At 42.0% G+C, this 18,683-nt stretch overlaps 1 protein-coding gene across 1 annotated transcript in view; it reads right to left on the reverse strand.

The window, feature by feature from the left end:
* Nucleotides 1–18,683, reverse strand: part of capn8 (calpain 8) — a 60,349-nt gene that overhangs the window by 3,140 nt on the left and 38,526 nt on the right. The window contains exons 13-18 of the mRNA XM_084318528.1: nt 12,874–12,913; nt 10,614–10,679; nt 10,466–10,523; nt 10,278–10,342; nt 4,604–4,672; nt 2,593–2,671 (exon numbers count right to left, since the gene is read on the reverse strand). Of these exons, the coding sequence (XP_084174654.1) occupies nt 2,593–2,671; nt 4,604–4,672; nt 10,278–10,342; nt 10,466–10,523; nt 10,614–10,679; nt 12,874–12,913 (377 nt within the window). The remainder of the gene's footprint in view (nt 1–2,592; nt 2,672–4,603; nt 4,673–10,277; nt 10,343–10,465; nt 10,524–10,613; nt 10,680–12,873; nt 12,914–18,683) is intronic.

Here is an 18,683-nt window from a genome sequence, read left to right on the forward strand (position 1 = left end):
GTGCTAAAACTAAAATTGTGATGTTAAATGGTATAATGTCTGAAGCTTCATAGACGGTGATTTGGGAGAGATGGTATAGATGACACCGAGAGCCCAGAGGAATGTTCTGAGTATATTATAATAGATGACACTGAGAGCCCAGAGGAATGTTCTGAGTATATTATAGATGATACTGAGAGCCCAGAGGAATGTTCTGAGTATATGATGTTATAGATGACACTGAGAGACACCCAGGAGAATGTTCTGAGTATATGATGTTATAGATGACACTGAGAGACACCCAGGAGAATGTTCTGAGTATATGATGTTATAGATGACACTGAGAGACACCCAGGAGAATGTTCTAGTATATGATGTTATAGATGAGACACTGAGAGACACCCAGGAGAGTATATGATGTTATAGATGACACTGAGAGACACCCAGGAGAATGTTCTGAGTATATGATGTTATAGATGACACTGAGAGACACCCAGGAGAATGTTCTGAGTATATGATGATATAGATGACACCGAGAGACACCCAGGAGAATGTTCTGAGTATATGATGTTATAGATGACACTGAGAGACACCCAGGAGAATGTTCTAGTATATGATGTTATAGATGACACCGAGAGACACCCAGGAGAATGTTCTAGTATATGATGTTATAGATGAGACACTGAGAGACACCCAGGAGAATGTTCTGAGTATATGATGTTATAGATGACACTGAGAGACACCCAGGAGAATGTTCTGAGTATATGATGTTATAGATGACACTGAGAGACACCCAGGAGAATGTTCTGAGTATATGATGTTATAGATGACACTGAGAGACACCCAGGAGAATGTTCTGAGTATATGATGTTATAGATGACACTGAGAGACGCCCAGGAGAATGTTCTGAGTATATGATGGTATAGATGATACCGAGAGACACCCAGAAGAATGTTCTGAATAGACAGGTACATGTTCTGTTTCAGAACTGAGAACACTACTACAGAATTAAACACATTAATATGAAAAGAAAACATTCTGTGGGTCCACAAAATCTCCCATTCATTGTCTATGGAGCAGCTCCAGACTTTATACCTAATGACGTCACACGTTTGAGTCTAACTTATCTGGTTTCTGGCTTTGGGAGAGAGGAGCTTGTATTCACAAATATTGATTATTATTATTATTATTATTATTGATTATTATTCTTATTATTATTGATGGAACTTTCCTAGGTCCCTGGAAATATAATTCTGGAATTTTTAATTTGGGTGGTGTTACCCTTTAATTTGTCAAAAGTAGCTCTTATACAAGAACAAGTCTGGATGCTACTCTGGATGCTACTCTGGATGCTAGTCTGTCTGGATGCTAGTCTGTCTGGATGTTAGTCTGTCTGGATGCTAGTCTGTCTGGATGCTAGTCTGTCTGGATGCCAGTCTGTCTGGATGTTAGTCTGTCTGGATGCTAGTCTGTCTGGATGCTAGTCTGTCTGGATGCTAGTCTGTCTGGATGCTAGTCTGTCTGGATGCCAGTCTGTCTGGATGCTAGTCTGTCTGGATGTTAGTCTGTCTGGATGCTAGTCTGGATGTTAGTCTGTCTGGATGCTAGTCTGGATGCTAGTCTGTCTGGATGCTAGTCTGGATGTTAGTTTGTCTGGATGTTAGTCTGTCTGGATGCTAGTCTGGATGTTAGTCTGGATGCTAGTCTGGATGCTAGTCTGGATGTTAGTCTGTCTGGATGCTAGTCTGGATGCTAGTCTGTCTGGATGCTAGTCTGTCTGGATGATAGTCTGTCTGGATGCTAGTCTGTCTGGATGCTAGTCTGTCTGGATGCTAGTCTGTCTGGATGCTAGTCTGTCTGGATGCTAGTCTGTCTGGATGCTTGTCTGGATGCTAGTCTGTCTGGATGCTAGTCTGGATGCTAGTCTGTCTGGATGCTAGTCTGTCTGGATGCTAGTCTGTCTGGATGCCAGTCTGTCTGGATGTTAGTCTGTCTGGATGCTAGTCTGGATGCTAGTCTGTCTGGATGCTAGTCTGTCTGGATGCTAGTCTGGATGCTAGTCTGTCTGGATGCTAGTCTGTCTGGATGCTAGTCTGGATGCTAGTCTGGATGCTAGTCTGGATGCTAGTCTGTCTGGATGCTAGTCTGTCTGGATGCTATTCTGTCTGGATGCTAGTCTGTCTGGATGCTAGTCTGTCTGGATGCTAGTCTGTCTGGATGCTAGTCTGTCTGGATGCTAGTCTGTCTGGATGCTATTCTGTCTGGATGCTAGTCTGTCTGGATGCTAGTCTGCTAGTCTGTCTGGATGCTAGGATGCTAGTCTGTCTGGATGCTAGTCTGTCTGGATGCTAGTCTGTCTGGATGCTAGTCTGGATGCTAGTCTGTCTGGATGCTAGTCTGTCTGGATGCTAGTCTGTCTGGATGCTAGTCTGTCTGGATGCTAGTCTGGATGCTAGTCTGTCTGTATGCTAGTCTGTCTGGATGCTAGTCTGTCTGGATGCTAGTCTGTCTGGATGCTAGTCTGTCTGGATGCTAGTCTGTCTGGATGCTAGTCTGTCTGGATGCTAGTCTGTCTGGATGCTAGTCTGGATGCTCGTCTGGTATCATGATCACCTGCTTCCACCAGCGCCCCTCTGATCTCATGGCTGCTCATGGTACCAGAGTTGTCCGAGTCGTGTTTCTTGAAGATCTCCTACAAGACATTAAAAACATCTTCATCATGACTGATATGGCTGATAGATTCAAATAGAACCTACCTTGAAAATGAGCGAAGAGAACAAACCGTTGTGTAGAACAAAGTAAAACATTTTAATAGATTATACTGTATATATTTATTTGTATTATTATATTTTACTGCCTGGATGAACCATGAAAGGATGGTGAGAAGATGGACGCTTTATTCCCCTCATGTAGAAAACTAAATCATTTTTGTAAAATAAAAAACATAACATAATTTGAAATGAGGATGTGCTTATTCCATGTACAGTACATGGTCGAGTCTGATCCGCAATTTCAAATGATCTAAGATGTTAGGTAGTGCAATCTTAAATGTTGATATAAATATGATCAATGTGTATTTTTTACATGGCAACAGTGGCTCTGGAGGTAGAGCGGCCGTCTGGTAATTGGAAGGTTCCCGGTTTGATTCCGGCTCCTCCCAGCAGTCATTAAAGGTGACGTGCATTATAAATGTCTTTTTTCAGTGTCTAGCATTGTATTATAGTAATAGGAGTTAGTATCAATGTGTCTGTGTCTCTAAATACCATATTGGCGGATTGCCGTCATTCAGGTAATTCATTTCCTGCTCCATTTAATCAGGTCGTTCTGATTTGACTCGTAACGTGACGTCACGTTGCGCTGGGGAAGCGGATAGTGATCCGATTGGCTCTGTGGTTGGAGCCAATGCCCGCCCACAATCTACCTAGAGCAGACCAAAGAAGTGCAGTGACTTAGCCTAACATAAATAATATGAGCAAAACACGCAGGCCATGTGCTGTTCCTGGCTGCAAAGCTGCTAATACGTCTTTGCACATTTTTCCTGAGGATATGTGCTTCGCCAGCAAAGTTCGTTTTTGGATTTTTGCAAAGACGAGGGACTTTATGCTTCCGTGATTTCCTGGCTGTTGCTAAAGAAGAAGGGACTTAGCCTGTAAGTCTTTGAGACCGAAAGAAAGCATCGAATCAGTAAGTACATACAGTACATCGTAATTAGTTAAATAGCAGTAGGACCTCGTTCATTCATCCGTTTGTGTATTTCGGTACTCTTCCATGTTCTTGGTATCTGATTCTAGGGACATCTATGGATCTCAGGGAATGTATTCCTAGTGTCAGAAATAAATGAGAATATCAATATTTTTTCTTTCACTGTGAATAACACCATGCTAAAATTGACCAGAAAAATCTAAGCAAATTAATAAATTGAAGATGATTAAACAGAAGGTTTTGTAGATACAGTACTGAATTCTGCCATCCGGACACATGCCATTTGAAATATGATTAGGCCTATAGAATATAGAATATCAGGCCTAAAATGGTTATGCGATTAAAATGCGATTAAGTAGATTAATTAATTACAAATCCTGTAATTAATTAGATTACATTTTTTGTATCGCCTGACAGCACTAAATAATACACATCCATAATAAAACTACAGTTTCTCTCTTAGTAGTGTAATGTGTCCCGATGAACTATGAAAGAGAGGCTGTATGGTCTTTCTAACAGTCATATAGTCCGGCTCCCTCAGGCTCTCCGTGGCTAAAGGGGTAGTTCTGATCATTAGAACCCTGGCACAACGGCATGGGTTGAGCTGAAAGGACTCTACTGGCCATCACTGGTACTTCTGCTCAGGTTATAAACAGTATCCCTTTAACCCTTTCACACTACCAAATGGTTAACCCTTTCACTGCGACAATACAGAAGGTTAACCCTTTCACTGCCACACGACAAAGGGTTACCCCTTTCACAACCACACTACAGAAGGTTAACCCCTTTCACAACCACACTACAGAAGGTTAACCCCCTTCACAACCACACTACAGAAGGTTAACCCTTTCACCACCACACTACAGAAGGTTAACCCTTTCACCACCACACTACAGAAGGTTAATACGTCAGGTGTTCTTACCAGATACTTCTGAACCCTGGTCCACAGAGCGTGGAACTCCACCAGGCCGAGCTTAGACGTCCCATCCCTCTTGATGGAGTGTCAAGGATTATGTGTTAATAATATTGACTCACTAATTCAAGTTCAAGTTCGTTTATTAGTTATCACAATAAAATGCACGTACTTTACGGTGAAATGCTTGGTTCTGTATGAGCCCCTGAGAGTGTGCTTGATACAGTCAAAAAAATTTAAGTAAGAAAGTAAGTAAAAAAGTAAGTAAAGAGGAATATACAATATACAGTACATATATAATATACAGTACAATATACAATCTAAAGTACAACCTAGGTACAATCTAAGTACCGCGAGTAAAAATTTGTAAACAGTGAGGTACAATGCAGAAAATGTGGTAAAATGAGGTATGAATGTAGTGCAAATCTCTTTAATAATAGATAAATATAATGTAGTGTTAAAGTGTCTAAAGTGAGTGTTAAGGTGAGTGGTTGTTTAGAAATGAGTGTGTGGATGTGTGTGCAATGAGTGTAGATGATGGGTTGTTACATGGAGTCATTGAGCATCCTTTGAGCACTAATCTTAGTACACGATTGGAAACACACTTTTTAAAAATCACATAATAAAAAAAAAGTTAAAGGTGCAATATGTAATCCAAATGTAAACTAATGGACAGCCCCACCAGTGAAAAACCACAGCATGGGATCAAAGAGATTGTTTCCATTTCTGAAATAGATTTGATACAAGGAGAAGCAATATATGTCAACTTAAAGGACCACACCAGTCTTTTTGACAGGTAGGTTTAAAAGTCATTATTGTCTTTATAGAAACATCAAGACGCCCTTGTTTTTATAACCTTTTATGGTTACTGAACAAGTTTGTATTTATTTTCTGGCGGAAAGCCACATGCTAACATCTTATCATTGTGATGTAATACAGTATTATTAGAATTAGAATTTAGAATTAATCTAAATGTACTGTATTAAGGCACAATAGTGCAACTTTTCAAAGGGAAAAACAAAAACATGTCAGGAAAATAAATGCAGATGTTGGCTGTGGTGACTTTGTCTGTAGTCAGATGTGGTGATTTTCATGGGTTTCATGTTTAATACACATTGTCAGATACAATGGAAGCCTATGGCAGTGGTGAATCAGATACAATGGAAGCCTATGGCAGTGGTGAATCAGGTACAATGGAAGCCTATGGAATAACAATAGCCTGCTGGTGTCGAAGGGTTGATTGAGTAGGACTAGGCAGGCACGCGGGAACTATAAAACGGCAGGGGGTGCTGGGGGGGTCGCCAGATGAAAAAAAAAAAAAAAAAAAAAACGTTTTTTTTTTTTTTTTTTTTTGTCAGGCCACTGAACTTAGAAGCAGGCCAGGCCAGTGTTTCTATTTTCACCAGCGCAATAGTTAGATAACCTAGGTGGGGAACAACCAGGAGATCACTGCAACTCACACAAGTTGGAGAACTATCTCTCTCTCTCTCTCTCTCTCTCTCTTGCTCTCACACATCTTGGAATAAAAAACAATGCACTGCTATGGTTCACCAGTTACCTTAAAGATAGACGTCAGTCTGTATCCTATAATGGGACAAATTCTCCTTTTCTTCCTTTACTTTGCGGTCTGCCCCAAGGTTCAATTATTGGGCCTTTGTTATTTTTGTTATATATCAATGACCTCCCTAACGTCTCAGACAGGCTGTCGAAAATTTTATTTGCAGATGACACGTGTGTATTCTATTCACATAAAGATCCTGATACCATCATTAGGGTCATAAATGAAGAACTTAACAAACTATCAATTTGGTTTAAATGCAACAAATTATCACTAAACATTAAAAAAACGAATTTCATTTTTTTTGTCTCAAATCTGTGATTTTTAACTCTTCATCTAAAGTAGTGATCAATGACATCCCCATAGCTAGGGTGTGTTTTACACGATTCCTTGGTGTTCTGCTTGATGAATCCCTATCATGGAAACCTCATATCACAGCCATAACTACAAAAATGGCCAAGAGTATTGGTATTCTTGGAAAAACACGTCACTTGCTGAGCACCGAGGTTGCCACAATGTTATATTACTCTATGGTTTACCCATATATCAACTACTGTAATTTAGTTTGGGGTAGTACGCATCAGACCAAACTTGAGCCCATATACCGTCTGCAGAAACGAGCTCTAAAAATAATCAGCTGTGTACATCGAAGTCATTCTTCTCAGCCTCTATTCCATAAGTTAGGTATCCTCAGTGTTTATCAAGTGAATCATCTTCAGACTGGTTTATTTGTGCATAGTTCTTTAAACAGAGCCCTTCCCCCTTTTTTTCATGACATGTTTGCCCACAATCACCAAATTCATAATTACCCCACACGTAGTTCCTGTTTGCTAAGACCACCCTTTTCACGCACTTCCCAATCTCAGTTTTGTTTGCTCTACCGAGGGTCAAAGTTGTGGAACTCTTTGCCTCCACATATTTTGGAATTTTCTTTTCTGAAATTCAAAAGAGCACTGAAATCTCATCTCCTAGATCACCAATATTTCCCATATGGACTTCCTTTACAAACTGTAGTCTGATGGCCTGATGTATTTTGTTATTTTATTTTCGTTTTATTATATATTCTTACTGTCATTGATTGTTTTCTCTATACCAGAAATCGTATGGCATGGGGTGCCTACTTCGGTGTCTATGTAGGCCTGCTTGTGTGTGTTTGTTTGTTCAGGGGGGGGGGGGGGGGATTTTATCTTATATTTTATATTTATCTTGATATAATGTAGTTTTGCTTCCTGGTGAATGCCACATGCAAGCCCCTTGAGGGTTTTTAGGCAATTCTCCTACACATCCCTTGTGGACTATATTGTATTATATATGTAACTGTTTTTATATGTGTAAATAAACAAACAAACAAACAAACAAATAAAACGGCAGGGGGTGCTGGGGGGGTCGCCAGATGAAAAAAAAAAAAAAAAAAAAAACGTTTTTTTTTTTGTCAGGCCACTGAACTTAGAAGCAGGCCAGGCCAGTGTTTCTATTTTCACCAGCGCAATAGTTAGATAACCTAGGTGGGGAACAACCAGGAGATCACTGCAACTCACACAAGTTGGAGAACTATCTCTCTCTCTCTCTCTCTCTCTCTTGCTCTCACACACACACAAAGGGAGCCGCATGTGATTGGTGGAGGCGGGATCCTTACGAAAAACTGCTAATCATTGACACATGCTAGCCTGTAATAATCCCCCCCAGAAAAATTTACTTTGCATTTGATATATTGCAAATATATGCCATCACACACACTGGCATTTAAAGGGTTAGAATTATAAAATGAATATGTGGTGTTATGATCAGGGCTGAAGTTGAATAAAATATTGTATTTATCAATTACAAAAAACTGAAAATCCATAAAAATCTGTGTTGTTGCTAATCATACATATGCTAGCCTGTTTTTTAACTAAGTTGTGATGCCATCACAAACACTGGCATTTAAAGGGTACAAATAAAAAAACTGCCTGCACCAGAATGCAGGAAATTAAGTCTTTGTAACAAAGAAATTCCTGGTGGGGGACCCCCAGACCCCCTGCTTAAAAAGTGGCCTGACTGGGGCTATATTTCCTGGCCTGAATGATTTCCCCAGTCCGGCCCTGGTTAAAAGCCTCCAATGCTTATTAGTGTGTGTGCGTTTGAACGTTTGCATGTTTCAACCATGTTTGAAACATGCATGTTTTTTACCTCCTATAATAGTGGGGGTCGCGGCTCTCTGACACCGTTTTTTTTGGGTCGCGGCCTGAATAGTTTGGGAACCCCTGGTCTAGCCTGTACCCCCCAGACATGTTGCTGGCCCCGTCAAAACAGTATCCTATCAGCCTCTCCATGGGCAGGTCGAGGCGTAAAAGTATTTTATACACAAAAACAGCGTCTCGGCTGTTGTGTCTGGGCCGGGCATTGTAAAAACCCCAAAAGAAGTTCTGAGCTTCCAAGTTGTCATCGGCTAACTGTATATTACACGAGAATTGTTCTTTTCCAGTGAGTGACATCAGTGGTTCCGTCAGCGCTCAAGCCAAAGATTGGGCTTTTGGATGCTTTGCCTCTAATTTGTCGCTGAATATCATGGGCAAGCAGCTGTAAGATTTCGTTTTGGATGTTGTTGGACATCCAGTTGTCTCTCTTTTGGAGCCAATTCTTCAACTCGGGATCAGACTCGGTGCGCACTCTTTCCATCATGAGCTGCCATAACACCCCATCCCTATTTGCATCACCCCTCAGTGGAAGCCCCTGGCGCCCGAGGGGGGGTATAGGGGAACAGACTCAGTTAACTCTTCAATACCTGATGCTGAGGCTGAACCTGTCGTCTCTGTCTCTCTCTGACGTTTATCAGATTTAGTGGGACTGTCACTGGGACCGGCGGGACGTTTAGAAAATAAATCTGATATTTTTCTTTTCTGCGAGTGAGACATTCTGTGCTAGCAAAGTCTGACTACTAGCTCAAATCGACTGACTGCGCAAGCACTGTATCACAGTAGCTCAGTGGTTCGTGGCGTGTGGGAAGGGCGGGAGACAGGAGGTGAATACAATTAGTTGTTTCACCTGTCATTCAATCAGTCTGTGACAGTCTGTCATCACTCGAAAATCTACTCGGTTTTACACGTATGATTGTGTACATACAGTAGTGTAATGAATGAATGAAAACTTTATTTAACAGATTGGAGAATGGCTACAATACAGTACGGCTCAATACACACAATATTAAAATGGTGACGTGCTTTGAGCAGGATAAACTTATAATATATAGTGTTACAGTTATACAGTTACAGTATATACAAATATATAAATACTGTCATAAAAAAAAATATATATATATTATATATATATATTTTTTTTTATTTTTTTTTTGCAATAATTGAGAGGGGGTGCTGCAGCACCCCCCGCACCCCCCCTTCCCGCGTCCCTGGGACTAGGACACCATGACTCAGCGAGACCTTCTGATAGCAGGGTTGTTTGACTAGGACACCATGACTCAGCGAGACCTTCTGATAGCAGGGTTGTTTGACTAGGACACCATGACTCAGCGAGACCTTCTGATAGCAGGGTTGTTTGACTAGGACACCATGACTCAGCGAGACCTTCTGATAGCAGGGTTGTTTGACTAGGACACCATGACTCACTGAGACCTTCTGATAGCAGGGTTGATTGAGTAGGACACCATGACTCAACGAGACCTTCTGATAGCAGGGTTGTTTGACTAGGACACCATGACTCAACGAGACCTTCTGATAGCAGGGTTGTTTGAGTAGGACACCATGACTCAACGAGACCTTCTGATAGCAGGGTTGTTTGACTAGGACACCATGACTCAGCGAGACCTTCTGATAGCAGGGTTGTTTGAGTAGGACACCATGACTCAACGAGACCTTCTGATAGCAGGGTTGTTTGACTAGGACACCATGACTCAGCGAGACCTTCTGATAGCAGGGTTGTTTGACTAGGACACCATGACTCAGCGAGACCTTCTGATAGCAGGGTTGTTTGAGTAGGACACCATGACTCAGCGAGACCTTCTGATAGCAGGGTTGTTTGAGTAGGACACCATGACTCAACAAGACCTTCTGATAGCAGGTGGTCATAAGAAGATTTGAAAATGTCTTGAAAAAGAATAGTGCAGCTTTAAAAGCCTGTTTGAAAGGATACGTCCAGCAGGCAGATGATATGGCGGCAGGTCTCCATGCTGAATCCATCTGTTTTCACATCTGTTCCTGGGAAGCAAAGTCACAAGGAGATTCGTTGGCATTAATTCATACTTCAGGTTCACTTCATTGACATTCAAATTGAGCAATTCAAAAATTTGTGATTATTATATAAAGAGAAAGCATGCTTACTCTGGGCGACTACTTTGTTTAAAATCTGTTGAAGCTCAAAGGCTGAGATCTCGGCGTCCTGTCAAAATGAGGAAGAAAAACATTAACGTTTCTGTTATTTCAAGATAATGGGTTGATTTGAGGATACCAGATTACATAATTATGCTACATTTCCAGCGATCTGCATGAACACGTGCTTGAAGTGGGGATCCACGTCGCTCTCTCGGACATCGCTCTGGAAGGGGAAAGAAATATTTGAAATGAGAAATTTTACACATGCCATGAGAATCTGATGGAGTTGAACATGTTTTGAGAGATATGTCTGAGAGAGATATGTTTTGAGAGATTTGTCTGAGAGATATGTTATGAGAGAGATATGTCTGAGAGAGATATGTTATGAGAGAGATATGTTTTGAGAGAGATATGTTTTGAGAGAGATATGTTTTGAGAGAGATATGTTTTGAGAGAGATATGTTCTGAGAGAGATATGTTATGAGAGAGATATGTTATGAGAGAGATATGTTTTGAGAGAGATATGTTCTGAGAGAGATATGTTATGAGAGAGATATGTTATGAGAGAGATATGTTTTGAGAGAGATATGTTATGAGAGAGATATGTTTTGAGAGAGATATGTTATGAGAGAGATATGTTATGAGAGAGATATGTCTGAGAGAGATATGTTATGAGAGAGATATGTCTGAGAGAGATATGTTATGAGAGAGATATGTTATGAGAGAGATATGTTTTGAGAGATATGTTATGAGAGATATGTTATGAGAGAGATGTTATGAGAGAGATATGTTATGAGGGAGATATGTTATGAGAGAGATATGTTATGAGAGAGATATGTTATGAGGGAGATATGTTATGAGAGAGATATGTTTTAAGAGATATGTTATGAGAGATATGTTTTGAGGGAGATATGTTATGAGAGAGATATGTTTTGAGAGAGATATGTTATGAGAGAGATATGTTTTGAGGGAGATATGTTATGAGAGAGATATGTTTTGAGAGAGATATGTTTTGAGAGAGATATGTTTTGAGAGAGATATGTTTTGAGGGAGATATGTTATGAGAGAGATATGTTTTGAGAGAGATATATTTTGAGAGAGATATGTCTGAGAGATATGTTATGAGAGAGATATGTTTTGAGAGAGATATGTTCTGAGAGAGATATGTTATGAGAGAGATATGTTATGAGAGAGATATGTTTTGAGAGAGATATGTTCTGAGAGAGATATGTTATGAGAGAGATATGTTATGAGAGAGATATGTTTTGAGAGAGATATGTTATGAGAGAGATGTGTTTTGAGAGAGATATGTTATGAGAGAGATATGTTATGAGAGAGATATGTTTTGAGAGAGATGTGTTTTGAGAGATATATGTTATGAGAGAGATATGTTTTGAGAGATATGTTATGAGAGATATATGTTATGAGAGATATATGTTATGAGAGATATGTTTTGAGAGAGATATGTTATGAGAGATATGTTTTGAGAGAGATATGTTTTGAGAGAGATATGTTTTGAGAGAGATATGTTATGAGAGATATGTTTTGAGAGAGATACGTTTTGAGAGAGATACGTTTTGAGAGATATATGTTTTTTTTTTTTTTAAACTTTCTTTTTTAGCGTTTATCGCTTTTCTGGTCAAGCATGACCGACAGAAACAGGTTGAAATGGGATGTAGAGCAGGGGAAGACATTCTGAGAAATGACGGCGGGTCCGGGAATCGAACTCATGTCCCCCAGATCCGTGACGAGCACGGTTTTCCCCAACGCAGAAATGGCGCCGAGATATGCGGTGAGCTACGGGAGCTCCCCGAGAGAGATATGTTTTGAGAGAGATACGTTTTGAGAGAGATATGTTTTGAGAGAGATACGTTTTGAGAGAGATATGTTTTGAGAGAGATACGTTTTGAGAGAGATATGTTTTGAGAGAGATGTGTTTTGAGAGAGATATGTTTTGAGAGAGATATGTTTTGAGAGAGATATGTTTTGAGAGAGATACGTTTTGAGAGAGATATGTTTTGAGAGAGATGTGTTTTGAGAGAGATATGTTTTGAGAGAGATATGTTTTGAGAGAGATGTGTTTTGAGAGAGATATGTTTTGAGAGAGATATGTTTTGAGAGAGATGTCTGAGAGAGATATGTTATGAGAGAGATATGTTATGAGAGAGATATGTTATGAGAGAGATATGTTATGAGAGAGATATGTTTTGAGAGATATATTTTGAGAGAGATATGTTTTGAGAGAGATATGTTTTGAGAGATATGTTTTGAGAGAGATGTTTTGAGAGATATGTTTTGAGAGAGATATGTTTTGAGAGAGATATGTTTTGAGAGATATGTTTTGAGAGAGAGATATGTTTTGAGAGAGATACGTTTTGAGAGATATGATATGAGAGAGATATGTCTGAGAGACGTACCTCTTCAATTTCAACGTCATTGACATCCTCCTCCATGGGACTGTAACACAGAGACAAACACATTGTACATGATGGTGACACATCTGTCTTCTGCAACACAGAGACAAACACATTGTACATGATGGTAACACATCTGTCTTCTGCAACACAGAGACAAACACATTGTACATGATGGTAACACATCTGTCTTCTGCAACACAGAGACAAACACATTGTACATGATGGTGACACATCAGGGCCCTATTCCCCATAACGGGTTCAACTAAGTCGATCAAAAGTCCCATTAGCCGGGGCGCCCTCGTGGCGCATACCATAGTGCCTCGCGCACCTACGCGGCCGACCCGGGCTCGATCCCAGCACCCGACGTTATTTGTCGCATGTCCTCCCCACCTCTCCTCCCACTCGCCCTCTCCTCTGTTGGTCCTGCGTGACCAAGAAAAGCTGTACAAATGATAAAAAATGATAAAAAAAAAATAAAGTCCCATTAGCCAGATTCATGTTTGAAACCAGGCTCTCCCTGTTCCTCGAACGCTGATTCACTCTCGTTAATTCGAACCAGACTTGATAATTGAATAGACAGCAGGTGTCGATCGCAGAAATCCTGAATTTCTAACGGGATTGATTGATTGATTGATTGACAACTTTATTAACAGATTGCAGAATGGGTAGAATACAGTACGGCTCAATAGCCTCGCCGCCATTCGAGTTTTTAGGAATGAAACCAAGATGGCGGACAATAATCTTTATGAATGGATGTATTGATAGCGTCATAACGACTCATTCAAAAACGATTCTGTCACGTGGAATGTGTTAGAACAATGTTGGATTATGTAATTGGTTGGTCATGACTCATTGTGGAACAAAATATAAATCACGCGAAGTGTGTTGTTAGATGCCATTTGTCAAAAGGACACTCATTTCACTGTTAATAAAATGTTCAATCAATCAATCAATCAATCCAATAACACACGCTCACTTCACTGTTAGACGGCATGCTTTGAAGCCTTGTTGTTTCTAACTGGTTATGCTTTGGCCCTCTTTCAAAGTCGGTTATGCTTAGAGTTTATCTTTAGAGCAGGGCGATAGACCACCAGCCCTGATTCCAAACTCTAAGCATAACCGACTTCGAAAGAGGGCCAAAGCAACCAGTTTGAAACAAGGCGGACATTAATAAAATGTTCAATCAATCAATCAATCAATCAATCAATCAATCAATCCAATAACACACGCTCACTTCATTCTTAGATGGCATGCCTTGAAACAGCGCACCTCCGAGCTGCTTCTACACACGGAGGCAACTTCTCTTCTTTTTTTTGGAACAACTTTTTCTGCTGATGGTTTTGTCAATAAATCTTCAATTAATGTGTGTTTATTGTATAGCAATAAGGTTGGATGAATGCGCCAATTGTATAAAAGCCATTACACCACTTGTAGTCGTGTGTTATGAGAATTAGAGCATGCCTAGGGGGGTCTAACAACCCTCGGCTGCGCCTCGGGCCTAACAACCACCCCTAGGCATGCTCTAATTCTCATAACACACTCCTGCGCGTGATGTAATGCTTAATTAAATGTGCCTGCTGGCAGTAGGCTTAATGGAATGGTAAATGGTAAATGGCTGCTTTTTTATATAGCGCTTTTATCCAAAGCGCTTTACAATTTGTTCCTCACATTTTACCCATTCACTCACACATTCACACACCAACGGCGGAGGTAACCATGCAAGGTGCCAACCTGCTCATCGGGAGCAATTAGGGGTTAAGTGTCTTGCTCAAGGACACATCGACACGCTGCCCGGGAGGAGCGGGAATCGAACCAGGGAACCTCCGGATTGCCAGACGACTGCTCTACCTCCCAAGCCACTGTCGCCCCCTGAATGAATAATCAAATGAGATCTTGCTAGCGAAAATAATTTGTTCAACTCTTTCAGAATAAGTAGATAAAAACAAGCCCAAAGAGTATCTAATTGATACGAATTAATAGATACTTATGAGGATATCTGTACTGTATGCGCTTAGGTATCATGTACTATATAAATACATGGTTCCCAAAGTTTTCAAGGCGCGACCCCCGAAATAACGTGTCAGAGAGGCTTGGAGGCTATACAGTTTCACTATTAATCAGGTTTTAATCTGTTTCGGACATCATCCATACATGCATTGAATTGATTAACCTTTGGTTTATACCAGTGACACCAGTCATGTTCATCATCAGATAACAGAGCTTGAACATGTCATGTTTTTTGCCTTATTTCACCTTTCTGTGAGGGACAGAGGGAGCTGAACACCCATTCACAGTCTGGACAGACCATACAAATTTGGAATATATCCAGGGTGCTCAGAGGAGAAACTCGCGACAGGCTTGCTGGTCACTGTTTTTCTCTCGTTTTAATTTCCTCCTGACGTACCGTCCCGGGTCTAAAAATATCAAGCCGGATGCTCTTTCCCGGTTATATGATGGATCAGAAGAGGACCGTCCTCCTGAGCCCATTGTTCCTGCAGGACAGATCCTAGCTCCTGTGACATGGAGCATTGACTCTGCTGTGCGGAGGGGACAACGTTTGGAACCAGATCCGGGTGGGGTGCCCCTGGGTCGGTTATTTGTACCAAACAGCATTCGTTCTCGGGTGTTGAAGTGGGGCCACTCCTCTCGGCTGACAGGACATCCCGGAGTGCACAGAACTCGTGACTTCTTGGCCAGAAGGTTCTGGTGGCCTGGTATGATGAAGGACATTCGGGAATTTGTGGCAGCCTGCCCCGTTTGTGCACGGAACAAAGTTTCTCAACAGTCACCACCAGGGCTGCTTCGTCCTTTGCCCATTCCTAGTCGTCCATGGAGCCACATCGCCATGGATTTTGTGACTGGTCTGCCTCCTTCTGATGGTCACAGCATCATCATGGTGGTGGTGGATAGGTTCTCCAAAGCAGCTCACTTCATTCCGCTGGTCAAGCTGCCATCTGCTCAGGAGACCGCTCAACTGGTGGTTGACCATGTCTTCCGAATTCATGGCATCTGCCAGGACGTGGTGTCGGACCGTGGACCCCAGTTTACTGCTCGGTTTTGGAAGGCATTCTGTGCTATACTGGGTGCGACGGTTAGCCTGTCATCAGGGTTCCACCCGGAGAGCAATGGGCAAACAGAGCGCACCAACCAGTCTATGGAGAGTACGCTTCGCTGCTTGGCCTCCTCCAATCCGACCACTTGGAGTCATCAACTGGCATGGGCAGAATATGCACATAATTCATTGTGCAATGCATCCACTGGTCTCTCCCCATTTGAGGTTCAGTTTGGGTATCAGCCTCCACTGTTTCCTGAACAGGAGAGGGACGTGGGGGTGCCATCTGCCGAGGCGTCTATCCGTCAGTCTCGGGCAACATGGAAGAGGGTGTGTTCGGCTCTTGTGCGTGCTGCGGCCCGGCACAAGCGGTCGGCGGATGTACACCGTCGCCCTGCGTCTTCCTACCGTGTGGGCCAACAGGTGTGGCTTTCCACACGCGACCTTCCATTACGGGTGGAGTCAAACCCAGTCACGATGCGTCTTCGGTTACCCTCGTCGATGAGGGTACACCCTACATTTCACGTATCCCACCTTAAGCCGGTTCGGAGGAGCAGGTTGGTTCCTGCAGAGTGACCTCCACCTCCCCCTCGATTCATTGATGGCCAACCTGTGTATACTGTACGGCGTATCCTGTCCAGTAGGCGGGTTGGTAGGGGTATACAGTACCTGGTGGACTGGCAGGGTTATGGGCCAGAGGAGCGCACGTGGGTTCCGGCCAGGGACATCTTGGACCCTGAGCTTGTTCGGGAGTTTCGAAGACGTGTCTCAGAGGGTCCGTCTGGAGCCGCCCCCTAGAGGGGGGGTCCTGTCATGGTTTTTGCTTTATTCTTCCTTTCTGTGAGGGACAGCTGTCTATTTTTGCTTTATTTCACCTCTCTGTGAGGGATAGCTGTCAATCCCTGTTCCCTGTGGTTAATTGCCTCATGGGTCGGCAGGTGTGTGGGCTTGATTGCACCTGATGCAGTGCAGCTGTGCCTATGGCCATGTGGAGTCTATTTAAGTTTGGAGATCGCAGTGTCAACTGCTTTTTCATTTCCTAGTGTTGGCTGTCCTTTTGGTCACACTCATTATATTGAAGTGTAGTCTGATCTCTGATTCAGAATTGAGCTTTATGGTAGTCATTCTTATTTTAGGCTACTCACGTGATTCTACACATAAACTCCCTTAGTGGAGGTTTATTGTTTAACTTTTTCCAATATAAACTCCTTTATTAGGAGGTGTCCTTGTGGCTTATTTACTTTTATACTATACATCTTTATTGAGAGTAGTCCTGTTTTTTGGGACTTGATTTATTTTCTTAATTACTCACTTTGAGATTTCCACCTGTAAAGGTTGTTTTCTGTTGTTTAATTTCCCCCCTCTCCTAAAATATCTGCGTAAGCAGTCTAGTGGTTGTCCGTTTCAAGGATAACTTTAAGAGTCCCTGTTATCTGCTCATGACCCACACACACACACACACACAGCCCTCACAGAACAGATAAATGCATTTTCTCAAATTCATTCATCAAAACGTCAAAGGCTTGCAATTGCTCATTCACTTTTCTCAAGTCACGTCCACGTCATCAAATCCAGCGCATCTCCTCAGACATTTTAATCCCAGTTACAATATCACAATAACATGTGAGTGACAGTGATACAATTCAACAATCCACAGATTCAGATTCGTCGTAATTCACATCCACAATCCACGCATAAAAATGCATCAATTTATGCTTGAATGAAACACAATCCAGACACTCCGTTAAGCAAATACATCCACAGCGGAGAATATGAAACGAATCAGAGCCAAACGCCCGATAGGTTTCATTCATTAAAAATATCCCTGCGGGATTCACATTTGCAATGCTCCGTTATTAAAATAACCACATAGTGAGCCATATAGCTATGACGTGCATTATTTATTTATTTTTATCTACTTTTTCTCCCCATTTTCTATTTTTCTCCCTTCCCCAATTTCGTATTGTCCAATTCTACCCTCCCCTCTCTCGAACGTTGTTAGGCCATGCCTCCCACAAGCCGGCTGCAATGTGGACGAAGCCTTGCATCACGTGTCCCCTCCTGTACTCGAGGAGGCAGCCGTCGCATCTTTTCACCTGCACAGCGTGATCTCTCAGCGGCGAGGGTCTGCGTGGGAGGGTCACGCTGCCCCCGTCACTTCCTGATTCTACTGCGCAGGCGCACCAACCGACCTGTAGGAGTCGCTGTCCACAACGTCCGATCCCTACCTACCAGCTTCCCACCCCCTAATACTGCCAATTGTATTAGTATGAACGACCAGCCAAGCTGGTAGCAACGCCGAGAGCTGGGCTCAAACCCAGCATCTCCTGCGTTGGTGGCGAGCGCCTTGCCCACTGCGCCACCTAGCCGCCTATGACGTGCATTATTTAGGACAAAGTAAATCCATAGGCTGAATATGATTTATTATCAGCATTTTAGGTCTATTATTTTACATTTCAAAAGCCCCCTCTAGAAAAACGAAGCACAATACCATAATTCAGAATCTGTGAGGAAGGGAGCTGGCATTTTTTTGCGAGGGCGTGGCCAGTTCATCCAGCTAACTGAACTAAACTCTGCGCTGGAGCAGGTTCAAACTTTTTGATCTGTTGCCATAGTGATTTAGACAAATGTGTGTCGGGGAACCGAAAAGTCTAACTTATGTCAAGTTATCCTGAAAATTATCCGGCTAACTCAGTTAGCCAGGTACGAGGAACAGGGCCCTGTCTTCGGCATCACTGACACAATTTAATAATATATA

Source organism: Notolepis coatsorum (genome assembly GCF_963971535.1).
Source record: "Notolepis coatsorum genome assembly, chromosome: 7".
NCBI classification, from domain to species: domain Eukaryota; kingdom Metazoa; phylum Chordata; class Actinopteri; order Aulopiformes; family Paralepididae; genus Notolepis; species Notolepis coatsorum.